This window comes from Jaculus jaculus, chromosome 1 (genome assembly GCF_020740685.1).
Source record: "Jaculus jaculus isolate mJacJac1 chromosome 1, mJacJac1.mat.Y.cur, whole genome shotgun sequence".
Taxonomy (NCBI): domain Eukaryota; kingdom Metazoa; phylum Chordata; class Mammalia; order Rodentia; family Dipodidae; genus Jaculus; species Jaculus jaculus.
In genome coordinates this window covers 67,256,787-67,284,611 of record NC_059102.1, presented here as the reverse complement: position 1 = coordinate 67,284,611, position 27,825 = coordinate 67,256,787, and the positions used below count along the sequence as shown (strand labels likewise).

At 36.1% G+C, this 27,825-nt stretch overlaps 2 protein-coding genes across 5 annotated transcripts in view; one reads left to right on the top strand and one right to left on the bottom strand.

The window, feature by feature from the left end:
* Gna14 (G protein subunit alpha 14) overlaps nt 1-6,232 on the top strand; it is a 235,370-nt gene extending 229,138 nt beyond the window's left edge. The window contains exon 8 of the transcript XR_006638196.1: nt 6,184-6,232. The gene's annotated coding sequence lies outside the window, so the exon portion shown is untranslated. The remainder of the gene's footprint in view (nt 1-6,183) is intronic.
* The window catches only part of Vps13a (vacuolar protein sorting 13 homolog A), a 203,548-nt gene continuing 177,615 nt past the window's right edge, over nt 1,893-27,825 (bottom strand). For 3 of the 4 annotated variants that reach the window (XM_045155616.1, XM_045155629.1, XM_045155618.1), the window contains 4 exons: nt 12,571-12,656; nt 10,912-11,035; nt 9,697-9,771; nt 1,893-3,233 (listed from right to left, as the gene is read on the bottom strand). In XM_045155616.1, the coding sequence (XP_045011551.1) occupies nt 3,183-3,233; nt 9,697-9,771; nt 10,912-11,035; nt 12,571-12,656 (336 nt within the window). In that variant the 3' untranslated portion in view covers nt 1,893-3,182. Of the gene's footprint in view, nt 3,234-9,696; nt 9,772-10,911; nt 11,036-12,570; nt 12,657-26,666; nt 26,913-27,825 lie in introns of those variants that run through there. The other variant, XM_045155623.1, reaches the window with a different exon arrangement.

The following is a 27,825-nucleotide window of genomic DNA, read 5'->3' as shown; positions in this document are numbered from 1 at the left end:
GTAAAGAACTAATAAAAATACTCATATGAATATTTAAGATCTGAAGTTATACATATATTTTGTGAGTAACTCTTTGGGTAACCCTAGTTTTCCTTTCTAAATAATGCCAGAATGGTTTAAAAAATCTAGAATGAATCCATAATCCTAAAGTTTCCTAATGCCAAATGTTTGCTCAGTGACATGGAATAACTTACTTTACAAAGGAAATAAAGTGGAAGAAAATTTTAACCAGAGAAGCATGAACGAGGTTTATAACAGAGATGGACACAGCCCCCTCTTATGTTGCAAGGTAATGCTTTTTAGGATAGTCCTGAAACCAGAGCTGCAGACCAACGGTGGTAGAAACAATTGTGGTGAAAAAGTTGCACCAATAGGTATACTGGCCAGTAATGCAAATAGAGCTTACAAGTATAACATTTTAACTGATCTATGTTACCGTGATTAGATTAGTATTACTAATAAGGTACAGAAGCTCAAAAGCATATTTCAAAGGATTTGGCAGGGAGTACATGGCTCCATTTTAAGAGTAAAGAAGTGATATGTGATTCTATGTAGCACCAAAGAAACTCAGATTGAATCTGGCATAATGAATGCAAGTTATCTTCATTTTCTACTTGGGTCTTATAAGACAAGGGAAGCCACTGTTTTCCGTTAAAATGAACTGATACTTATATTACCCTTAGCAAATAAACCTTTTGGTTCTACAAGAACATTCCTATCATTTAGGGTCTTTCCTACATATGTGTGAATCAGTCAGAAGGTAGATGGCATAATTCAACAGGAAAGCATCTGCTCCTTCTAGCAAAATGCTCACAAAGTGCACAGCAGGAGGCTAAACAATAGTCTGTGGTCTTTTCTGGATGCCATTTGTAGATTTCTCTCTCTCTCTTTTTTCAAGGTAGGGTCTCACTCTAGCCCAGGTTAACCTGGAATTCACTATGTAGTCTTAGGTCCTCAAAATCATAATGATCCTCCTACCTCTGGCTCCTGAATGCTGGGATTAAAGGCATATGCCACAATGCCTCTATGGCTTCAGATCTCATTTTCTATGTCTATGAAGACATAAATCATATTCGGTCATCTGCTGCCCACCAGCAGAGGAAAAACTATCTTCTTCTCCAGAACCAGAGTGATCATATCTTCTCACTCTACAGTAGACTGAGCTCACATTCTGATGGCTCCCAAGTGTGTGTCTCCTGCTCCAGAATCTGATGTCATGCTGTGTCTTGGCACATATAGTGCTGTGTTAAATGGAAATAATGTTTAACATTTTCATATGTTCTTTTCTGTTCCTTTTTAAAAATCTGCTGGTCTTTAGCTATTAAGTTGATTTGTGACTCACTAATTGGTTAAGATACATAATTTGAAAAACTGAGAATTTCAGTTGATCTTCAGAAAAGATAAAAAGGTGAGGGCTTGGAGCACAGGTAGGTGTCTAGCCAGTTCTAGACAGCTACTTCCACATTAAGTGGATGTGGCACATACTTTTAGTACTTCGCCTCAGTATTTTTAATACTGGGGCCTATGCAAGGGATACCCTTGGCATAGCCTGAAGAATCAACTAACACTAGCCTTTGACTACCGACCACCACAGGATACTACAGAAACTCAGCACTGAGAAACTTTCACGTTTTATTTTTTTAAACCTTGACTCCTAGGTTTAATAGTGATGTGTTCAGAATTGGAGGAGGTCACCAACAGAGAAAATAAATACCTTACCCTTAACCAATGTCACGTTGGGGATACCTGCTATCATGGAGTTTGAAATTTGTTATCTTTTGATTCAATTTATGTTTAGCAGAGAAAGCATTCTGGGAGAAACAAGAGAATGATTGCTGCATTCCGAAAGAAATCAGTAGTACTTAGTAGGGTTTGGTCAGCAAGAAATGCAATTACAGTCTGGCATGTTGTTTATTTCAGCTTTTATAACAAAGCGAGGATTTGATGAGCCTGAGAATTTCAAAGCAATTGACCATACAGAATCTGCAATCCCAGAAACAGTTTGCAACAGTTCAATAGTAGAGACAATATACATCAAATACTGTGTGTTTTTAAATAATAGATTAAGATATTCTGTTCATAGTTCACAATCATACATTCATTTACTTTTAATTTAAATAGTCCATTAATGTTAAGGAGACAATATTATGGAAAAAAACCCTAAACCTATAACACTGTAACATTATTTTTGACTAATGTGAAGAAAGCCCAGAATTTTTGTGGTGAGCGGCCTGGTATATTTAAGTGATTCTCACTTTAGTAATTATAGAAAAAGCAAGCCAGAAACTTTTAATCTGGCTAGTACTATAGAATATCAGCTAGACTTTAGGGTACACAAATATACAAATGTGAGGGGTTAAATATTCTATAGCATCACTTATTGTTTTTCAAATGTTGGACATTATATTTCTTGTTACCAGTGAACAGTCAGTAGGTATTGTTAAGGCTTTGGGGATTTTACTTTGAAAACAACAGTCTTTAAAAACATGAACAGGGTAAACCTATGTGGTTGACCAGAGGAAGTATTTCTAAGGCTCTAAAGTTCTGGGAAGGACTTTACCTTTTAGGGCATGATATTCCTCTTATTTATTTATTTTTAAGTGTTTCTTAAGGCTGGGCCTAAAAGGGTTATTATTCAATCTATTCCTAATCTCAAAAAATACTGTCATAATCATGCTATCATTTTTAAGTATAATCCACACCTATAATTTACTTAAAAAAGAAAAATACCAAAATATTTATTTGTAAAAAGAACATCATGATTCTGAAGAAATAACCACCAAGGTTCTGATACTACTGCGGCAATGTGTGACTAGATTAGTCACCCACCACTTAAGGAGTCTGAAGAAAACATGATAGACGTTTCAAATGTTAACAGGGAACATTTAATTTTGTTCCATATGGAGACTATGCCCAATCTCTCCATCACTGCAGAAAATAACCTGGAATAAATATTTCTTCTTTTCATAAACCAGGATGCATGATTCTACTTAGGAATCTGAAGACATGAAGTACTTTAGTCACATTCACATAGCAATTTCACCTGAGTCTATTGTTATAAAAGCATTGAAGCCACAGGATCCTTGAAATTATTTCTGTGATATGTTTCCTTTACAGATGTAACAAGGTACAGTGCAGAAACTATACTAACGGATCACTAGGCCTTAAGGCAGTGTTTTTCCTCAGAGGCTCGGAGAAGGTTCTCTTGCTTCTTCCAGCTTTGTAAGGATCCACTGTTAGGGGGAAACAAAACAATATTTACTTACTTCAATGAACCTGTGATGACACAAAATATAATGAATGGAAATCCAGAAGCCAGCTTTTCAGTTTATTTAAGTATACACTGATGGCCAACACTTAAATTTCACACTGCAGGGGCTGGAGATATGGCTCAGCAATTCAAGGTATTTGCTTGCAAAGCCTGATGCCCTCAGTTCAATTCCCTAATACCCATGTAAAGCCAGGTGTGCAAAATGGCACAGGTATCAGGAAAGAGTTTGCAATGGCAGGGGGCCCTGGTGTGTTCATACTCTCTCTCTCACACATAAATAAATAGTATGTATGTTTTTAAAACTCACATTGCCAGAGGGATCACTACAACAGCCCAGATGGCACAGGGACAATGTTCCTGGGCTTGACCTAATAGCAAAATGGCACTGCTCTCAGGGCTCATCTTCACAATGAGATAAGTGATCTTGTCAGAAAGGGGTCATTCAGCAACTAGAATTAAAACCTGGTGGAATCTGAAATTTATTTATGCAAAAATTCCTTCCAACTTGTGTCAATTTTGTATGATAACCTCCATGATTCTGTTGAGCAGGAACAACTACACATAGTCATGCAGTGGGTAGTGACACAGCAATATCCTTGGACAGTTTTGATGCTCTCATAATGAAATTTCTGTTCTATAAGGACTTGGAAATATAAACTTTTCTCTCGGTAGGAAGTCAACTACTGCAAGTCCTTCATGATGGGTAGAGCTATGGAGCCAGTGCAGGGATACCCATTATAACACATGTTAGAAGCCAGGTCCTCTGGTGACTGTCTCCCCAGCGGCACACCAAGTTGAACGCTGGTCATGTGGCAAACTGCCTTCACAAGAAATCAGATGAGAGACCACAGTTCCTGCTTTTAGTATAAGAAAAAACAAGCACTAAAGAAGGAAGAGAAGAGTTGTCCATGCCACCTTTTGCCCCAACTCCAAGCAAGTCAGCCAGATGGAGAGATGCTGCCCATGTAGGGGAGGGAGAATGAATTAAGCCCAAGCCTTACATTTGGAACACAGTACTAAGCATGTAACAGTGAAACCCATTACTAGTAAAACACTGTATGTATGACCCACACTCCCAGGCCAGTGTGTGTTTGCTGAGCCAATGGAACTAAGTTTTCCGAGGGACTGCCTAGAACTACCAGCCTTCCTCTAAGCTCAGGTGGCAGATCACGCCAATATGTTAACATGACTCTCACTTCTGGTTAGAGAAGCTTCTCTTTTCAGACGGTGGCGACCACTGGGATAGACCCAAAAGGCGCCATAGTACTGAGAAGTGATGGAGGAGTGTTCAGCACTAAACATCTCTATCATATCCTCCAAGGTTCAGGATCCATTGCAGAAGAGGTGGCAGAAAGAATGTAAGAGCCAAAGGATGGGTAGGACTGCTCACAATGCAATAGTCCAGACAGAAATTGCCCTGGATATCCATAACCTCGCAGTGCGTATGAAATACTACCTTCACAAGACCCTCATAATAGGAGGAAAAGATGATGACATCAAAATAAAAGAGACTAATGGAGAGAGGGAGAGGATATGATGGAGAGTAGATTTGTGAAGGGGAAAGTGGGGGAGGGGAGGGAATTATCATGGTTTATTGTCTGTAAGTATGGAAGTTGTTAATAAAAAAAGTTGGGCAAAGGCTAGGGAGATGGCTCAGTGAACAAAGTGCTCACTGCTCATGCCAGAGCCCAAGTTCAGATCCCTAAGCCCCACATGAACACTGGAAGTGGTGGTGGGCTTCTGGAATCCCAACACACTGATAGCTAGCTGCAGCTGGGAGGTGAAGAGCTCAGGACCAGTGACCCTGGCAAGCTTAGTAATGAATGATGATGATGAGAACAAAACCAGAGACCCTCCCTGCCTCAAATGTTGTGGAAGGCAAGGACTGACACATGAAAACTATCCTGTGACCTCCACAACGCAGTATGATGTGTATGTGCCTGCAAACACACACATATAGCATACACATCATATATACACAAACACACAACAGAAAAGGGAAATAGATTTAAAAAGATATTTCTTGGGCTGGAGAGATAGCTTAGCAGTTAAGGCGCTTGCTTGCAAAGCCAAAGGATTCAGGTTTAATTCTCCAGGACCCACGTCAGCCAGAAGCACAAGGTAGTACATGAGCCTGGAGTTTGTTTGTAGCAGCTGGAGGCCCTGGCACACCCATATTCTCACTCTCTCTCTATCAAAAAAATAAGTAATAAAAAACAAAAGATTAAAAAAATATTTCTTAAAAGAAGGCATACAAATGACTAAAAAGTACTTGAAAAGGTGTATACCATCAGGGGAATGTAAATCCACTACACAGTGAAATAATATCTTACTCTGGCAATCACGACTATTATGAAAAAGGCTAATGATAAGAAGTTCTGGTAAAGATGTAGAGAAAGAGGACATTTCATACTAGTAGCAAAAATGTAAAGTACTATGGTATTTGGAAAACTGTACAGAGGTAAAATTAAAAACAGACAGCATTGGGCATGGTCGCACAGCCTTATTTATAATCCCAAACACTTGGGAAATCAAGGCAGGAGGAAGATCACAAGTTTAAAGTCAACCTGGGCAAATATTAGTAAGACTGTCTCAAAATAAAAAGTGAAAAGAATGCCTTCCTAGCATGTACAAGGTCCTGGGTTTATTGAACCCTTAGTACTATCAAAAAGAAACAAAAAATCTGAGGTCAGGGGTAGAGAGTAAAGAAAGGGTGGGGAGAGGGTTAATAAAATTTTAAGATGTTACAAATAAGCTGTATGGAAACCTACTGTTTTGGATAATAGTGTCATAGATTGTTACTAGAAAAATATCAGTGCCAGGGATGGGATATCTTCCAGCGAGTTGTTGGCCAGGGAGGTTCCTGACACTCCCAAAACATTATATTGCTAAGGCTCTTGATTTTCCACCAGAAATAAGACCCTACTGATGAAGACTCCACATGCTTGGGCTACAAGATCCCTGAGAAATCAAGCTGGAGCTGAGCTGAAAATCTCCTCCTTGTAGATCAGCTGACAGAAAGCTGGAAAAAGCTACACTTCATGCAGCCCTATGGGAGAAAGAAGTCATCAGCAGTGATAACAATGGATACTGCATGCCTTAAGTTTGGCCAACTAGGCCAAATGACCCAACTGGCACAACAGTGGCATGTCTGTTATGGGGGAAATCAACTGCTGTCAAATGGGACAGGAGGCCCCCTCCACGGGATGGAATACATGCCTGGTACTGAAAACCTAGTCAAAAGCCTATGGTGGGGGGAAGTCATGAGCCCTAGGGGTTTAACGCCTGCTATTGTCTGGCTAAATGCACATATTATGCACACAAAACTTCCCTATAAGTACTTTTCTTAACATCCATACCCATATATTAATGTTGCTCTCACTTTTGGTTACAGAAGATTCTCTTTTAGATGGTAGTAACCACTGGGATGACCAAAAGGCATCATAGTGCTGAGAAGAAGTGACAAAGGTGTGTTCAGCACTGAAACATCTCTGTCATACCTTCCAAGGCTCAGGGTCCATGGTAGAAAAAGGTGGTGGAAAGAATCTACGAGCCAAAGGAAGAATAAGACTTCTTGCAATGCAATCTTCTAGACACAAATTGGCCTTGATAACTATGTACACAAGACCTCATAATAGGAGGAAAAGATGATGACATCAAAATAAGAGAGACTAATTGAGAGGGGGAGGGGTTATGATGGATGGTGGATTTATGAAGAGCAAAGTGTGGGAGGGGAGGGAATTATCATGCTTTATTGTGTATAATTATAGAAGTTGTCAATAAAAAAAGTTTTGGAAAAGGGGGAAAAATCTACCACATGTTCTAGCAATCCTACTTTTGGGTAAATATAAGCATAAGAAATGAAATCAAGGTGTGGAAAGGATATGTGCACTCCTGCAGCACTATTGTATCCTAGAGTCAGGAAATGAGAATCAGCAAGGTGTCCATCAACTGATGAATGGATAAAGAAAATGTGGTACATAATCACAATGGGATAATCTTCAGCAAAAAAAGTAAATCCTATCATTTGCAGCAGTAGGGATAGAACTGGAGACTATGAAGCATACTTATTCAGGCACAGAAAGACAAGCTCTGCATGGTCTGACTCACATAGGAAATATGGAAAAGTCAATCCTAGAAGTTGAGAACAAAGTGGTGGGTAAGAAAAGATGGGAGACTAGAGGAGGAGGATGAAAAAGGTTCATCAATGGTGTGATGGTTAATTTTCATTGTCAACTTGACTGGATTTGCAATCAGTTAAAAGTCTGGTGAGACCCATCTCTTCTGAATATGCCTGTGGGAATATTTCATGGAAGGATTAACCTATGAGGAGGACTGGCCTTGAATGTGGGCAGCACCATCCCAAGGGCTGCTGGCCCCAGTGAAATCTAAGGAGAAAACCAGCAGAGTGTCAGGATTCTCCCTGCTCTGTTCCTTAGAGGTGATGGTGTGAATGGCTCTTTCTGCCATGATGGACTGACACCACTGAAGCCATAACCTTTCTGTCTTACATTGATTCTACCAGGTATTATGTCATAGCAACCAAAAGGATTATAGGAAAGTAGTACTAAGAATGGAGGCACGTGGTGACTATTCCTGACCATTTGGTTCTCAATCCTTTGGAACTAGTTTGTAGTATGAATTTGGAAATGTGGGATAGAGAAGGCCCAAAATGCTATAAAGCAGTGCTTAACTACAATTCTAGTGCAACCTCAGAAGACTACACTGTTGAAAAAAACATGGACAGTAAAGACCATGTGCTCAGGAGATTCAGATGAGAACAGAGTGGTGGGAATTGCACTAGAGGTTGTTTTGTTTGTGTTACATTCTAGCAAAAATAAAACATCTACATTTTATCTGTGTAATAACACTTTATAGGAAGCTGAGATTAAAGGTGGTGGAAATTCCTTAATGGCACAGCATTCATGCTGTGGCACGGTTACTGATGACTACTTTTATCCAAACTTACAGTGAGGATCAGGAGAACAAGCAGAGCAGGAAGATTTGAACAACAGTCTGGCCAGAGGAGGAATAAGTTACAAGTTGTAGACAAGGAGAATGTGGTTGTAAAAGAGATCTGTTCCATTTACAAAAAGTCAAGCCTGCACTGGGACAATAGGAGACATTACTGGCCAAACCCAATCCACCACAGGTTCAAGGGTGTAAAGCATAAATGGAGCCAGGTGTGTCAGGTCACGCCTTTAATTCTAGCACTTGGGAGGCAGAGATAGGATGATCACTATGAGTTTGAGGTCAGCAAAACTTTTCTTTGAGAACACACAGCTTCTAAGGTACCATCTTTGCATAGGGCTACTTGGGGGAGTATTTTCCTAGGTTAAACCACCCAGGCACTGAGGGACTGCTGCAGTTGTAGGCTGAGGGAGCCTGTCTTCTGCTCAAGCTGGAGACAGACCTTGCCTTTACCCAAACAGTGCTGGGTCTGCAGGCATGCCAAATGCCATTTGCCACAGGATCATGGAAGATTCCCTACCCCCACCTTTTTCCCCCTCAAGGAAACAGGTTAACTAACTTCCCTCAAGGTCTCAAAGAAAAGAACCAGTATTCAAGCCCAGAGTCTTTGACTATAGGTTTGGCTCTGATGCTTTGTGCTTAATGGTTTTCTGATTCTTTGTTTTATACAGGCACTGTAACTGTGCAGTAAAGAAACCAGAAACATTACTACTAGAATGAATGGTTCATTTGTTACTTTGGACCAGCTGGCCTGGTGAATGCAGTGGTGAACAATAAGAACCAGAGACTTTGACTCAAAACAAGGTGGGGAGTGAGGACAAATCCCAGAAAGTTATCATCTAACTTCCACATACGCTCTATGGTATACATGCACTTATACACAGGAATGAACACCGACACACAAATACAACACACACACACACACACAAAGAATTTGATAAAAGAAGAACATGACAGATATGGTGGCTCAAGCCAATAATCATAGCACTTGAGATTAAGTCGGGAATTGTGAGTTCTAGGACATGAAAGAAAGATGATCAATTTGATTTGAAAAGTAAGTTGGAATGTTGAACCTCTTGAAAAATGTTGGAAGAGCATACTATATAGCCATATATACTAAAAATTGTTCAAAACAAAATCTAAATAGAATTTACCTGCTTTTAAAAATAGTTCACTTGGGGCTAGGAAGATGGCTTAGCAGTTAGGCGTTTGCCAGCAAAGCCAAAGGACCCAGGTTCTATTCCCCAGGACCCACGTTAGTCAGATGTACAAGGAGGTGCATGCATCTGGAGTTTTCTGCAGTGGCTGGAGGACCTGGTGCACCCATTCTCTCTCTCCTTCTCTTTGCCTCTTTCTCTCTCTCTCTCTCAAATAAAAAAATAAAAATAAAGTAAAAAAAAATAGTTTACTTAAAGGCTCCTATGTGTTTTAAATAAAAGATTAATTATATTTACCCTAGCATCCTCTGGAGTTTTGAAGTTAATTATTTTCCCAAATTCTTTGGCATGGAATACAGACTTCACTCGTTCCTATAAACAGAATATATAATTTCATTAAGAAGAAAATCCTGGTGTACAAATGCAATAAATAAAGAATGTCATTTTATTAGTCTATGCTTACGGTGCCCATCTTACTTAGATCATAAATGTTATGACAAGAGCTAAGACAGGGTATCCAAGAATCAAGACAAACAGAAAAGTGAAGTACATTCTAACACATTCATTTATCACTAAATGGGAGTTTAAGAGATTATAGTAATTCAATTGCTAAGGTCATAAAAAGTTACATGGAGGATGGGAAGGTATAAGTGTGGGGTAGCATCACCGTTTTTCCTCTTCAAATAACACCTCAGATAGTTCTTAATATTATGGCTATATAATCCCAAGTACAACTTAAAAATAAAATACATGCAAGTATATACATATTCTTGTGTTATAAGGGTATATGCATGCATGTATGTATGTACTTATGACTTTTTAAATCAGTCATGCAATAAGAATGCATTATAGAATGAAAGAAGCTGGGATGGGCCCATTGATTCTCCTCTTACTAGTTAACTCCCTTTTACTATTTATAAGTTGTCTATGAGCAGATATTAAACATTTGAGGGACAGATTGAAAGTGAGACCCCTGAAGGGAGGATGATGTCTGTTTATCATTACAGCTATGCACAGGACCCAGTAGGGAGAAGACTGCCTATTAATTCCTGTATGGAACTCAAAATATCTATGCAAATTTAGACTCTGGAAGAAATCAGGTTCTTTTATTTAAAAAGAAGAGGATGCTTGTAATACAAAAGTCTCAAAGTATGTAGAGCAGGAAGAAATCAAGGAGATAAGAGGAACTATTCTCATTAGGAGGGAAAATTTTTTTTTAAAAAAGCTAGGAAAGCCATATGTGTTAGTGCAGAGGCTACTGGCACTATTCACTATTTTGTGCATGGGGAAAGTGTGGTCCTGATAGCAAGCATAAAGTAAGGACCCTGGGATGATGTTGTTTACATAGAAAGTAACATTTTTCTTGGTCTAGTTTTCTTTGTCAAGAAAAGAGCAGGTATAAAGGAAAACCAAGACAAAACAACATAAAAGAAGAAGGATTTCCAGAGTAGAGTACAATTTCAATGTATTACTTCAGTCCTTGGTTCAGAAATCATAATTAATTTAGCATACCTTTGCTTCAATGCGCAATCTTCTCCCATGAACAATGAATGGCTCTTTGGTAAATTCATCAAAACTATACTGCCACTCACATGTAAGTTGTCCAAATGTTCCCTTTGTTACAAACAACACACCACTGGGAAAGAGTGGAAGAAAGGAAAGGGTTCACCTTTAAAGTTGAGGAACTTACATTTAATAATACAGGATACACAATTTTTTCCAAGATAGTGAGAATATTCACCCAGATAATTACACTGGAGTTTATTATAAAATCTTACTGAATTTAGGACTGGGATGGTTCAGTGGTCAAGTAAATGTGAGACCTTGGGTTTGATTCCTAGAACCACAAGCAAACAAAACAAGCCCCCCCAAATTTAAACAGTAACCATAAAAGTATCTGTTCTCAGATCATAATGGAACTGAACTAGAAACGAACAAAAAGATGACAAGAATAGTTTCTATTGCTTAGAAATTAAGACATTACTGAAATAATTTAAAAAAATCTCAAAATAAATTATAAAGTACTTTGAATAAAATGAAAACACAAAATTTGAAATGTAGCTACCAGGGATGTCCGACCCTTTGACACTGTGACATGATGTCATGTAAAATGTGTCAGGCTGCACTCACAACTATCTTAGGACACATGCAACCCGTAGGTTGAATGGAATTGAAAGTAATGTTTAATAGAAATTTATAGCATAACATATCCAAAGAAAATGAAGCACCTATAAAGTCAAATATATAAAGTACTTTTTAAGAAACAGAAAACATTATAAATTATCAGAAATATTTTGGGAAACTTTCATGTAATTAACAGTTCAGAATAAATGTTTTACAACTAAGGCTTTGCATATTTCCCAATTTAAAGAGTTTTATTCCTAGACTTTTTTTTATTTTTTATTTTTCAAGGTAGGGTTTCACTTTAGCCCAGGCTGACCTGGAATTCATTATGTCATCTCAGGGTGGCCTTGAAGTCATGGCGATCCTCCTACTTCTGCCTCCTGAGTGCTGGGATTAAAGGCATGAGCCACCACGCCCATCCCCTAAGCCTTATCATTGTCAATTTTACAGAGAAATATAAGAATAACCCCTGGCTTAGATGCTGGCTAATCAGGCTCTCTCACCCTCTTTTATCAGTATGGGTCTGTAAGGATTGCTAGAACAAACATCATGGTGCTCCAGTATATAACTAACCATATCTAGAACCTGCACCACTGCATGTTTTTGCATGTACCCTTCCACTGTCCACAGGCCTTATCTGAAGATGTCACTGTAGCTTTGAGTATTCAAATAAAATGTTATGCCTATTTGTATATCTACCAAGTGAGTGAATCTGTATGTTTATGAAGGGATACGATCAGAAAACTGTTGGCTTCTAGACTAACTTGAACTTGAATACATTTTCAGAGGGTCAAGTTTACCTTTGAGAGGGTAATTTCATATAATTTTGGTTCCCACTGAATTGGTTGCAGTAAACACTAAAATATCTAATTTATATTTATCTAAAGCTGTATGTTTATCTGTAAGTACAAAGCTGAACATAAATTTATGGCTACATTTAGAAGTCAGTATGTCTACATGGAAATGATACATAACAATTTCTTTACTTTATGAATGCCTGCCTCCTAAACCCTGATCAACTTATGTTAGAGAAGGAAAGGAAGTTACCGTCTAGTTATCATGAACATATCTGTTTTATTGATCATGACGTGAGTAAAATATTTGTACTTTGCAAATCGTCCATTTTCCATGATCTAAAAAAGAATAAGAAAGTTGATTATTATACTATTATACCTTGTGAGTCTCAAAAAATTCATGACAAGGGCCAATGATCAGCATACTTATACAGTGAATATACATACATCAGAAAATTAAAACTTCATAAAATTGTTGCCTGTTTCCTTTTTAAAAGTTTCTACCATAGTGCTTTATTTAAGATTACAAAATTAGAGCAATGCCAATTTTAAACACTAGGCTTTTAGAGAGATGTCAGCAGTGAGGTTTAAATTCAATGTAATGAGGTATTGAAGCATTATAGATGTTTTATCTTTGAAGCATATCATATCTGCACAAAATATATGAACACACACATTTAAATATATGCATATGTCTCTTCCTAGAAATTCCCATTGGCTTTGAAAACATGTTTTTCTTTTCCAATTTCAGAACTCATTAAAAATCACACACAGAATAGTTTTTAGAAAAACATGACGCCTACTAAGCCTATGCAACCATTATATTCAAAGACTGTTGAAACACTATTTGTCTATTAACAACTTTTTTGTGCCAGAAAATATAAATACAACTATACGTACAGCCATAAATATAAATTCTATTTTTTAAAAAAATCTCAAAATAAATTATAAAGTACTTTGAATAAAATGAAAATAAAAAATTTGAGATGTAGCTACCAGGGATGTCTGACCCTTTGACACTGTGACATGATGTCATGTAAAATGTGTCAGGCTGCACTCACAGCTACCGTAGGAGGACACATGCAACCTGTAGGTTGAATGGATGCTCAAAGATGAAAGTTCTTTGGTCATTTAAAATATATGCCAGACTAACTTATTTTTTAAAGGGACACAATGTAAGTATGACTAAAATCCTTCCAAAAGAGGAATGTTAAGAATTTAAGCAAATGTTAGCAGTTTTGAAGAAAGTGCAAAAGAGGATAACTATTGTATGAAACTGTATCAAAAGACTAAAATTATTTATCTTATTAAAAAAGCAAAGATGTGATTTCATAAACATCTTGGTACAAAAGTTGATTCAGTCATCTTTCTACTTTTGTGGAGACAGATGTAAATAAACAAAACAGCAGAAGAGGTACATACACTGTAAGAAATTTCTAACTTCAAGACTTATAAAATCGTATGGGAAAGCATCTTCACTACTCACTGCAGTAGATAGGGCAGTTAAACACAAACATATTAAAAGTGAAAAGGGGGCATAATCAGAAATTCAGAAGAAACTAGAGAAAAGGATTATAAATTATTTTCAGATAGATGTTTATGTGGAAAGCTCAGTACATAAAACAATAGTCAATTTGTAAATAAAGGGAAAATCCTTTTCATAAGGATAAAAGAGACATTTAGTCATGTTTTACAAATATTATGAAGAAGTTTTATGCTAAAAGCTATAAAACCTTATTTTGTGACAATATCTTAGACCAGTCTGGCCCCAAATTCCCTGATCCTCCTACCTCGACCTCCCAAGAGCAGGTATGTACCACTATACCCAGCATATGACAGTTGATAGAGGGGAGTGAATATTTTTGAAAATAAAAATTCATATTTTATTCTTAGATGTAACAATTCATCATAAGGAAGATATTTACCCTGCCTTGAAAAAAAAATAGAAAATTGATATATAAAAATTAACACTGCTGAATGGCAAATAAGCAGAAATAAAGTAAAACAACACAAAAGGCAAAGCATAAATTGAAAAATATTTGTTAATTTATAGAGAATATTTTACAATATAGAGGATTGTAACAATCTGAAGAAGCCACCATAAGAAAAATGAATAAAATATCTAAAATGTAGAAAAACCTAAGGTGCCCAACAAAAAAAGTAACCAATCACTTGGAGAAAACATTTACTCAAAATCAAGAAAATGCAAATTTATTAAACATATCCTGAGCCAGCAATCCCATTTGTAGGATTTGTTATATGCTGCAATATGTGAAGACAAATGTCTTAGAATCCTCACAGCAATATTGTGTGAAAAGCAAAAACAACAACAAAAAACTATACAAGTTTCACCAATCGGGGGTGTTAAATACATTATAATGCATCCAGGCGAACGATATCATGAAACAAGAGAGAACACAGAGCTGTGTTCAGATACAGAAAATGGCATGAGATGTAATAAATGTACTGAATCACTGGATGGAATTTACGCAGGAAATAAAAGCAAAAACACATGCCGGTACACATGCATATGTAGATACACAAGAAATTTCTGAAGAAGATACACGAGTCTGTTAGCAGTATTTATTTCTGGGCTTGTGAAAGAAAATGATGGCACCAGTAGTTTTTTTTTTTTCTTTTTTTTACTTTACATCCCCTTTAATTCTGTTAAGTTTCTTGTATTGGAAAATAAGTTAGCTTATGAAGTATACTATTTTGTTTTATATGCAAGAACCCCCACAGGCATCTATAGACCTCATTATTAGAATATATTATGTAACAATAGTAAATCAATTTCAATATTAACAATAGCATCTTGTATAAATAAACTTAACATTTTAAAAGATAACTGATGCAATGTTCTCTGGAATTTACTCCAAATTTCATATGCAATTTTGCAAAAATATGAATGGAAATCATAGTCCCAGTAGTACTTTGAAACATTATAAGCTATATCCTTTGTTGTTATAGTAGATATATTTGGATATACATCAAAGATAATTCATTATACAGCAAACAAAACTTTTCTGATGTCTCCATCATAAACCTGGGGATTGGAGTAGGAACAGCATTATAAGCAGAAATCAAACATTGAAGCTACAGTCACAAAAGCTTGGGAGCAAATGTGGTTGTTTATTAGCCATGTTACATTCTAGAAATGTCATGGTTTTGGTCATGATTTCTTAACTTATTATTTGACTTTATAAATATATTATATATGAAGACATGCTTTAAAAATATGATATATTTTAGAAAACTCTGTAAAAGTTTTAGACCTGAAAAGAATGTTGTTTATCCAAACCAATCTTTTCCCTTATACAAGAAGAAATCAGGTGCTTAATCTAGTCATCTAAATCTTTCAAAGCAATTGAGCATTAAGTTTGACTTGCTTGGGATTAGTTAAAAAACTGCACTCAAAACTGGCTCCTTCCCTTTTAAAAACTTTTTAAATTGACAATGTTCATACATAAACTTAATGTAACTTGGTCATAATTCCCTCCCAGTACCTTCTTTTTTTCTCCTCTCACACATTCCCCATTCACTCAACTTCTTTCCAACCTTCACTTCTAATTTTCAGTGCTTCCACTATATTGTGATATTTCCCAAGACACCTTCAAAATGTCTTACAATCTTAGAAGATAACAGATGCTGTGGCATGCTGTTAAAGCAGCCAGATTAGCTCTGTAGACCAACAATGTCCAAATACTTTATTTCAACATTCTACATTCTTCTGTTCCATAAAGATGCTAGATATGAATGCTTCTACTAAAATAAGTTGGGATACTATTTAAAAAAAATAATTATCAAAATCAGGATTAGGAATTACTGTGAAGAACTTTTAGATAAAGCTCAGGAATAGGCTGAAATACCCAGGAACTAACCACAGTAAGCATTTTAAGACATGTTGCTCTTATTTTATATGTTACTGTTAAAGAAAAAACAATTTTACCATATTCATTGAATGTTCATATGATTTACATATCATAGTGGAAATGTTCTGAGATGGTATTCACTATATACCACTGTCAGAATCCCTAGATCACAATGAAAATGAATGGTCACTGGTAAAGGTTCCTGTTTGCATATGGCAAAGATGAGTATATGTATAGTACTTAACTAAATGTAAATAAATCCAACTAAATTAAAATATTACTCTTAGAAAAGTGTTTCGTAATCATGTAAGTGAAGTTTTTATTTGATTTACTTATTTTTAAAGATAGCAACATTAAGGATTAGCCTGGTATAATTCCCAGCAGTAAAGAGGTCAAGACATTAGGCTAGTGTTTGAAGGCAGCTGGGTTACTGAGCAAATTCCAGGTCAGATTGTGTTACAAGGGAAAATCATCTCATGAGGATGAGGAGGGGTGGGGGCAAATGGACAACATGTTCAAAAGATTCTTTATAAAAAAACAAAAACATTTGGGCTGGAGAGATGGCTTAGCAATTAAAGGGCTTACCTGCAAAGCCAAAGGTTCAATTCCCCAGTACCCATATAAGCCAGATGCACAAGGTGGTGCATGTGTGTGTTTGTAGCAGCTGGAGGCCCTGGCATATCCATTTTCTATCTGCCTCTCTCTCTCATATAAATAAAAATATTTTAAATTATTTTAATTTCCTTATTTGCAAGCAGAAAGGGAAAGAGAGACAGACAGAGAGAATAGGCACACCAGGGCCTACAGCTGATGCACATGGAATACAGATGCATGTGCTCCTTTGCTTTACATGGGTACCAGAGAAGTGAACCCTGGTTGATTGGCTTTGTAAGCAAGTGCCTTAATTGCTGAGACATCTCTCCAGTCCTCCAAAGATTCTTGTTTTCAAAGAAAATTGCTATCAGAAGAATTATTTAAGTGTTTGGGGATAAAAAATTTCACCAAATTGCTTCAATATGCAATGAGTCTATGACTAAAAAAAGAAAAAAATCAACTATGCTTCATGATTTAATACCATACAAATAATCTCAAATAATGGTTTCTTATATAGTAAACTGAAAGGCAATTGAGTTAAAAAATGAAATCTTACTGACTTTATCATCAAATCTGAAGAGAATTTAATTCTTCCCACCTTTGTCTCTTATATGCTAAAGAGACATCTTAAAGTCAACCAAAGCATGGGGCTAGGCTATGGTGACAGATTACATAGGAAAAGTTGAACACAAACCTTTGACATAAAACTGAAGGAATGAAACTGAATTTTTAAATTTTTTTGTTTATTTTTATTTATTTATTTGAGAGTGACAGAGAGAGAGAAAGAGGCAGATAGAGAGAGAGAGAGCAAGAGAGAATGGGTGCACCAGGGCTTCTAACCACTGCAAACAAACTCCAGATGCGTGCGCCCCCTTGTGCATCTGGCTAACATGGGTCCTGGAGAATCAAACCTTGAACCCAAGTCCTTAGGCTTCACAAGCAAGCGTTTAACCGCTAAGCCATCTCTCCAGCCCAAGAAAACTGAATTTTAAGAGACATGAGAACAGCCTGGAGGAAGAATGATGCTCATGCACTGACAACAGCAGACAGTCAGGTAACCTTCCTACTACTTTCTAGAAGCAGCCGAGTGGGTGCAGGATAAACAACTAGGTGTGCAGCCACAAACATCTTGCTAAAGCAGTTCAAGCTGGACTTCTGCCCATAGCACTTGTTGATTCACACACTATACATATACCTGAACAGTAGTGACATTTCTTTAAAGCACTCTGTAGTTAGGAACAATCCAACTCATTGAGTTTACTTTATCTACTTTCTAGCAGTGTGTGGGAATTACCAATCTACTGACACTAGGAAAGGAAAAGGATGTGATTTATTAGTGCTTTTATCCCAGTCAAGAGAAGATGAATGAGGAATATACAGATTATAAAATGATGGCCAAGAACTGCATTGATATTCATCTGGAATAATGAAAATATAACAGAGTTCTTGTTAGGTGCCATAATGACAATGACACACTATTTTGTTTTAGTCCTAGAAACAATACCAAGACAGCTGGCTCTACATTATCTCTGTATTACATTCTGAAGGGGAAGTCAGACAGACATAGTTAACACAGATTATAGTCAGTAAAAGAAAGACCTGGAATTGAACTCAGATTTACTTGACTCAAGAATTCAAGCCTAAGGGTATTATTGTAGCTCATTTAACAATGTGTGTGTGTGTGTGTGTATGTACACACACAGGTACATGCAGCGAGTGCAAGTGTATGTAGTGAGTACATGCGTGGACACCAGAGGGCGGACAACCCCAGGTATTGCTCCTCAGTAGCTGTCACTGTTTTTTGATACAGGGTCTCTCATTGGCCCAGAGTTTGTCAAATAGGGTAGACTGGCTAATCGGTCAGCCTCTGGGATCTGCCTGTTTCCACCTCTGCAATTCTAGGATTGTAAGCATGTGCCAGCATGCTAGGCATTTGCACATGGGTTCTGGGATGGAAATCTGGTTCTTATGTTGGCACAGAAAACACTTTATTGCCTCATCTCTCTAGCCCACAAATAACCATTTTTATTATCATAATGAGTTTACACTGAAGGATTACTTATCCTCTGTATCTGTGGAGTCAGCAGCCAATTATCCACGAAATCAAAAGTATATTTTAACTTACATCTGTATCTAATATGTACAAACCTTTCAAATCATTATTTCATAAAGAACACAGTATGAAAACTATTTCCATATGGAGCACTTACATGGTATTAGGTATAAGTGATCTACAGATGATTAAAGTATAAAGAAAATTATGCTATGCCATCTTATGTAAAGGACATCCACAGATTTAGGTTTCTCCAGTGGGTCCTGGAACCAATCCTTTGTGGTTATCAGGGAATGACTGGCAGATATTACAGTAGATGAGATGGAATCTCTTTTAACAATTCATTGAAATGTAAGTTTAAATTGCCAAGTTCTGTGAGGTTTCTTACAAGGTCTCCCTTAAGAGATGGGGTATTTCATGTTGTTAGTTCCTAAAGTTCCTAGTAGGAGTGACAATCTTTTGATATTGTTACATGAATGTTGTCATCTACAAATGTGTTGGGTCACATTCAAAACTATCCTGAGATACATGTGGCCTGTGAGTCACAGACTAGACACACTTGGAAGGCCTTTCTTTTATGAGAACATGATAATCCTTACAGAACAGAGCTGGCCTCTACCATGGCATGTGTTTTATCCCCAGTCACTTAAATCGTTGAACTCACTACAATTATTTGCCCATGTAGGATGAGCAGAAATCATGACTAGTCTTTTCAGAGATATAACCATAAACCTTGAAATACAGCAACAGGGATTGAGTAAAGATTTGTAGAATGAATGAATTTATACCATTTAATTTTTGATTTACATTTACTTAAGCTATATTGCCAAATTTTACCAACTAAAATCTAATTAACTTTTATTCTTTTGTAGTTTTAAAATTCAAAGGAACCTGGCAACTTATCCCAGAAAAGCTAATTTCATAAGAAATATCACATCTTCCATCCTTGTAATTCTAACACTGCAGAGTTACTAAAATAATTAAAAGGCAATCTCTAACTAAAACAACTACCTCAGCCTTAATGCACCACAAAAATATTTTTAAACATTACTTCCTAAAGGGTTGTATGTAGTGATAAATTTTCACTGGAAAAAAATAGAGTTAATTCAAGTTACAATCAGATGTGACTAGCATATCATTATCATGTAAATCCTATAGACTTAGCTAACCACCCCACAAATATTTCAGATTACAAATTACGTTCAGATAACTAACGTCTACAATGTAAATTCATATGCTACTTATTTCATTATCAAATGACATTAACACCTACAAAATACTTTTCCTAACTTATACAAGTCTTCTAACAATGGCTAGAGTGTGTACGTGGTATGTACACACACACACACACACACACACACACACACACACACACATTTATGGATGAGTCTTACTATATTCTGCTTATGCTGTGAATGTTTCTGTCCAAAGAAACCAGATAGAAATGAAAAGGCAGAATTCTATCAGATAAGTACAGAAGTCATGCACTGCAAGTTTGGAGTAAGAATTTACCCACTTTAGCTTGATGAATGCTGGAGATTTTCTAAACAAGTAGTTACTGCAGCTTTTAGTCTTAGGGTAAGAGTCAAATAAAAACCATCTGAGCTTAGCCTTTTCAGGGTTTCTTTAAATACAAATACATACTAATTCCATTATCATAGTATTTATCTTTCCTTAATGTATTTATACATTAAATAATTGTAAAAATGAAAAATTTAAGAAATTTAGAAATCAAATTATTCAAATTACTCTTATACAAGTTATAAGACTAAAAAATTAATAAATTTACATTTGAGAAGACTAGAAAATGTGAACCTCTAGAGGAAGACATAATTAATTTTGCTAGAAAGTTCTAAGAGGTGTTCCATCAATCCTAAATTAATTTAGTGGGGCACAGTACTATTAGATGTTCAAAAGTCTGGGCCTTTGAAAATGGGTGACAAGAGGGCATCTGCTGCTGAAGTAATGAATGAAGTACAAGAATTCAGCTCAAGTGGGAGAGGTCATCTCTTTGGCCTTTATCTGAGATTTTAATAACTCTACTTGGATAAAAAAAAATTAGGGCTGGAGAAGATGGCTTAGCGGTTAAGCACTTGCCTGTGAAGCCTAAGGACCCCGGTTCGAGGCTCGACTCCCCAGGATGCACGTTAGCCAGATGCACAAGGGGGCGCACCTGTCTGGAGTTTGTTTGCAGTGGCTGGAGGCCCTGGTGCACCCATTCTCTTTCTCTCTCTCTCTCTGCCTCTCTCTGTCACTCTCAAAACAAATAAATAAATAATTAAAAAAAATTTAGCACTCTTCAGTTTTCTTCTCCTATTCAGAAGTTTCCTTTTGTAGAAGAATAGTTATAAAATGAAGAGTGAAATCCAATAAGCCCGATATCTCCTAGTTCTTGTCCACTTACGCAAAATTTCAGATGAAGCCAGGAGAAGAGAATCCAGCACTATTCTGTTGATCTGAATGCTATTTTTAAGCCCTTGCTTCCACATTAGTTGTAATTCTCTTCCTGAAGTATAAGGAAAGACCACGATGCTGAAGATAGTTTTCTTCCAATGGCTAGTAAGGATGTGTGAAGCTAATTATAAATCCCTGTAATTTCTGAAAGAAAAGAAATATACAACAAACAAAAACAGCCTCTATTCTACAACATACATGAGATGGCAACTATGACTTCTCTGCAAGGAATTAAAAGGCAGTATAGGTAAAATTCAAAATTATTTAAATGGTATAAGAATACACTATTCTCATAGGACAAGTCAGCCCTAAAGTTCACATCCAATGGATGCAGGGGTTATATACATACACACTTTCACACACCTGTTTTAGTATTTATTTTTTTTTTAAAAAAGACCCCATCCCACCTGCTTCCTTCTTTGGGGAGGAGCCTTTTTTTTTTTTAATTTTTACTTATTTATTTATTTGAGAGTGACAGACAGAGAGAAAGACAGATAGAGGGAGAGAGAGAGAATGGGCGCGCCAGGGCTTCCAGCCTCTGCAAATGAACTCCAGACGCGTGCGCCCCCTTGTGCATCTGGCTAACGTGGGACCTGGGGAACCGAGCCTCGAACCGGGGTCCTTAGGCTTCACAGGCAAGCGCTTAACCGCTAAGCCATCTCTCCAGCCCAGTATTTATTTTTTAAGGAGAATAAATGTTTTAAAATCAGGGAATATAAAATTATGGCATAATACAGGCTGGAGAAGATGGCTTAGTAGTTAAGGTGTTTGCCTGCAAAGCCAAAGGACCCCAGTTCAATTCCCCAGGACCCATGAAAGCCAGATACACAAGGAGGTACATGCATCTAGAGATTGTTTGCAGTGGTTGAAATCCCTGGTGTGCCCATTCTCTCTCTCACTCTCTACTTCATCTTTCTCAAATAAATAAAAAAAAATATATATTTTAAAATTATGGCAATATGTTCACCAAAAAGAGGAGCAGCTTTTACAACAGCTAAAAGACCAGGTTCTCTGCTACTGGGCATTTCTATACATAGGAAATGAAGACTAAATTTCTCACATAGGGACTGGCTAGTCTGTGAGTGGAATTTGTCTTCAGAAGTTAATAATTCTATTTATAAAATTTATAACAAAACATACATGTATCTGAAGCATAACTGTTATGAATATAAAAAGTAAAAAGAAATACATCATAAATGCTAGAAAGATAAAAGATAATTTTCTGTAGTTTTCCACTTTCCTTTTAAGAGTTCAGTATCTTTTACTTATTATTTATTAGAGTGTTAAGAGATTCTGAGATTGGGTGCAGGCCTCCTGCTGCTAAAAGAACCTTCAGATGCATGCACCACTTTAATGCATTAAGGCTTTCTATAATGTCTTCTACTTAAAGCTTAATAATCTACATTTTTATTTTTTGTATGTTTTGCAAGGTAGGATCCCACTCTAGCCCAGGCTGACCTGGAATTCACTATCTAGTCTCAGACTAGCATCAAACTAACAATTATTCTCTGCATTCCAAGTGCTGGGATTAAAAGAATGTGGTACTATGCCTGGATAATAGTCTATATATTTTTAAATTGATTTGCATTTGTCCCAAATGAGCAAGATACAGTAAAAAATAAAACATATTCTTTTTACATACTTGATATTATATGATCTAAACTGATAATCTATATGTACTTGATATCATTTTTATTTAAACTCTTGGGTCTTTAATATTTGGAAGCTATTATAAATTCATTGCAAGGAAATCTGTAAAATAAAAATAAAAAACCTGTGTCTTTAAGAAGTAGAAAAGTACTTATAATAGTTTACACAGTTGTTTCTGACCTTTTACTATAAGCATAGAAAAGTTTAATGTAAAAGGGGCTCTAGTTGGCTTGTTTTTGCACCTGTGCTCATGGGGTGTGTGTGTGTTCATGTGAGTGCAGGTGGATGTTTAGTGTCTACCTGCATCAGTCATAACTTTCTTTCTTTTTGAGGCAGGGTCTCTTACTGAACCTGGAGTTCACAAATTCAGCTGGCCAGTGCTCTGCTTAATCTTGGGTCATCATGTTCGTGTGGCAAGCACTTTATCATAAAGGCATCTCTTCAGCACCCTCCAGTGTACTTTTAACAGTGAACACTCAGTATTGCATAAGTAGAATGTACTCTTAATGATTTCAAATGCTAAGTTTATAAGAGCCTGATGAAACTGAAATTTACTTTACCTTCTTCTCTAAGAGAAATGGTAATCCATTTCTTAGGGAAAATAGTCTTTTACATTTCCTGCACATCAGCAATGATCATGTAGAAATCTGAAACTGTAAAGGTGTGGTCTTATAGTCCAGTTTTCAAATACTCTTTCTCACTAGGTGATTCCTATTGGGCAGATGCCATAAAAGTTCTAATGATATAGCATTGATAAGCAAAAGGACTATTCAGCTCATTAGCACTGTAAATATGACCTCATTTTTCTACCTTGTAGGTAAAGAATAAAACAATATTTTTTAAGATTTATTTTTATTTATTAGAGACAGGGGGGGGAGAGTATAAGAATGGATGCACCAGAGCCTCTAGCCATTGCAAATGAACTCTAGATGCATGTGCCACCCTGTATATCTGGCTTATGTGGGACCTGGAGGTTTTGCAGACATGTGCCTTAACTGCTAAGCCATCTCTCCAGCTCAAGAAAATATTTTTATGTAGCTCTGCATCTCTACCAAGAAAACACTAGTATAGAATACAACAATTTTCAATATTTGATTTTTTTGGGGGGAGGGCTGGAAAGATGGCTTAACAGTTCAGGTACTTGCCTGTGAAGCCCAAGGGCCTAAGTTCTATTCCCTAGTACCCACTTTAGCCAGATTCACAAGGTGGCACATGCATTTGGCACATGGAGTTCATTTGCAGTGGCTACAGGGCCAGAATGCCCATTTTCTCTCTCTCTGGTCCCCTGAAATAATAATTTTTTTTTTGATAAAAGAAGTATCTATATACTTTTTTCAAACTAGAAAACCAATGAATATCTGTGGTTAAAGAAGGGAAATTACACTGCTGAAGAACTGTACTCTCAAGGGCAGAAATCCAAAGATTGAATAAACCAAGACCACACTTATAAAGCACTCTGATTACTATAGCATCGTTTTAAAATCATAGTGTTGAAGAGACTTTTTTTTTTTTTTTTTTTTTTTTTTCCGAGGTAGGGTTTCACTGCAGCTCAGGCTGACCTGGAAATCACTATGTAGTCTCAGGGTGGCCTTGAACTGACAGTGATCCTCCTACCTCTGCCTCCCGAGTGCTGGGACTAAAGGCATGCACCACCATGCCTGGCTGAAGAGACTTTTTAAATGTAATTGTATTGTATTTCTAATTTTCTTCTCATTAAAATGGCAAGTCATTGCTACAATAACCAGACTTTTTTTTTTTTTTTAAAGAAATAGGTAAAGATCATCTCCATGAAACTGGTACAATAAAAGTAAGCATCACAGCCCAACCACAGGAAAACTCACTAAAAGGTATGGGGAGATGGCTCAATGGTTAAAGGTGCTTGCTTGCAAATCCTGCTTCAATTACCTAGGCACCCTTAAGACCCCCATCTCTGCCCCAATAAACACGCAAATAAAAAATAAGAAATTAAACTCATTAAATGTCTTGAAAAACAAGTTTAGTCTTTTGCCTGCCAAAGGCCTTTTGCCTATCAAAATCACAATCTGAGAAGCCAATGAAGACATTCCTAGTCTTTCCCTCCTCAAGCATATACAATTTAAAACTTTGTTCCTTTCACCTTTGAGCAGGTGTGGGAACTTTGTAATTTTGGGCAAGTCTTAGAGAAGTTAGCACGTGACAAGAGAAATTCAGCCTCATATCAATGGTAATTACTTTAAAAGTTATAGCTTTTATTTACTTTTCCTCAAAAAAATGTATTATTGTGGTGAAAAACTTCTTTGACATTGGAATATATTTTGGTTCTGCTATCCATGGCACTGATTTCAGTTTTTTTTTTAAATATATTTTTTTTAGTATTTATTTATTTATTTGAGAGCAACAGACACAGAGAGAAAGACAGATAGAAGGAGAGAGAGAGAATGGGCGCGCCAGGGCTTCCAGCCACTGCAAACGAACTCCAGACGCGTGCGCCCCCTTGTGCATCTGGCTAACGTGGGACCTGGGGAACTGAGCCTCGAACCGAGGTCCATAGGCTTCACAGGCGAGCGCTTAACCGCTAAGCCATCTCTCCAGCCCTTCAGTTTAATCTGAATGAATGCTAGGCATATGTAAATTTATAAGGAGATGATTACTGTTTAGCTACTAGATTTATTTTACTTATTTATTTTTTGCTTTTTGGTAAACTCACTATTTGAAAATCCAGGGTAGTAATTTTCAAAGGACATATTTATTAAAATAAATAGAAATCAAAGTTTGATAAAACAAAAAACTATGTGCTGGATCAATCCAAAGTTGAACAAGTGAATTATCTTCTATAGAAATTCAAAATCAGCAAAGCCAAGGTAAATATTCCTTTGTTGATCTAAAAGCTTAGTTGCCCTAAGAGATTAAACACCATGACTACTAATAATCATTTATTTTTCAGAGGTTTTGTTTTTCATCATTGTTTTCAGTACATCTGATATACTAGGGAAATAGGACAAGAGAATTACACTTATCTAATTTGAAATAAAAAATTTCAGTACATAAAACATGAAGCAAATTTATGAATCTCAAAGACAAAGGTAACATTTCTCTATAATGTTCATGAAAAGTATACATGTTAATCTTACAAATCCTCCTATTGTCCAGAATTACTTCAAAACATTTTGTAATAGGAATTCAGTATGAATTGGTGAGCAGGAGGGCTATACATAATGGCGATAAAATCAGCTTTGCTCATTGTTCAAAAATGTATGAGGAAACAATAAAACTAAAGGGAAGAAATAAAAGAACTATTTTTTTATTCACAGACTATAAATTACTTCATTATATAATCTTTCAGGACAAATCATAAAAACAGTAGTTCAACTTATATGATTTTGGAATATAACAACAAATTGACACAGCTTCAAGTTATTTAAATTTATTATGAAAAGAAATTTGACAAAATACCTTTTAAGTGCTAAATAAATATAAAACATTGAATCATATTCCTATCCTCTCTCTCCCCCTTCTTCCCTCCCTTCTCCAAATGGTGTTACATTAATCCCATAAGATTTACATAACATTTTTGTAAAAATAGCCATTTTGCTAACAAATAAGCAATTTTAAATAAAACTAGTTAACATTATAACCTATATTCAAGTCTAACTTTTAATCTTAAAGATAAACTGGGCAATACAAAGCTATGATATATACATAAAAGCAAGTTTATTCTATATAGTTATATGATATGTTCTACTTTGGGTAATAAATATAGCTTTTCTGTGTATAAATAATCTAGCTATTTTCCTTTATCATGATGTTTAAAAAAAAAGAAGAAAATGTTTTACTTCTCTAAAGATGAACATATGGGCAATACAATACAATAGCAGTCATACAAAATGTTCCAAGTGAAATGATAAAGAGCATAGGAATTTTAACAGTTTAGATCTAATCCTCCTCATCATCACTACTGTCAGTCATAATCCATTCCCTGTAGACCTGAATTTTCTGTAAGCATGGTAAAGGAAAAGAGAAGCATAAAGGTTAGTTAAGTATGGAAAATTACAGGGAAAACATGTAAAATTATGAAATGTTTAAAAAGTTATATGATTTTTAAAGAAGATTTTCAGCTGTGATTCTGATTCATGCTATCATTGTGATATCCTTCATGACCTAACAGACTGTATACTGACCTCCAGATACACACTAAATGCTGTGAAATGGTTTTATTATATCAATAAGGTGTTCTATGGCCTATTAAATTATTCTATTTCTCTAGTAGCCAATATTAATTGACTACTACTTAGCATTTAAATAATGTTCTGCCTTTTAGATAAAATGGTGCACAATACAAAAATATATTTTGTATTTAACTATTATCTATGGGCATATATAGCTAAGTTGATAAATAAAAATTCAAAACTGAGAAAATAAAAGAACATTAGAAATGATCAAACATTTTCTAAGGCACTATCATTAGATCACTTAGATGAAATATAGGCAGATGAGATCGTTTTTCCTCCTTTCTCTCTTTCACTGTTAAAGAAATAGTCTCAGGTATCTCAGACTAGATTCAAGCTTGCTATGAAGCTCAAGATGACATTGAACTTTGAATCCTCCTGCGTCTACTTTGAAAGGGCTGGGATTATAGGTATGCACCATCATGCTCGTTTATGTGATACTGGGGATCAAAACTAGGGTTTCAAATATCCCTAGACAATATTTTATATTCAGTTTATACGTCATCTAAGTATTTTCCATAGCATTCATATTAGTTAACACATGTACTAATAATTAGAGTTTTAATGTAAAAAAGCACCCTTACTATTAAAACAACTAATTTCTTATATCTGTAAAACTAACACTGAATGTAAACATCACAAAGCATCTTGTAAATTCCCACAGGAATCCACATTAATAC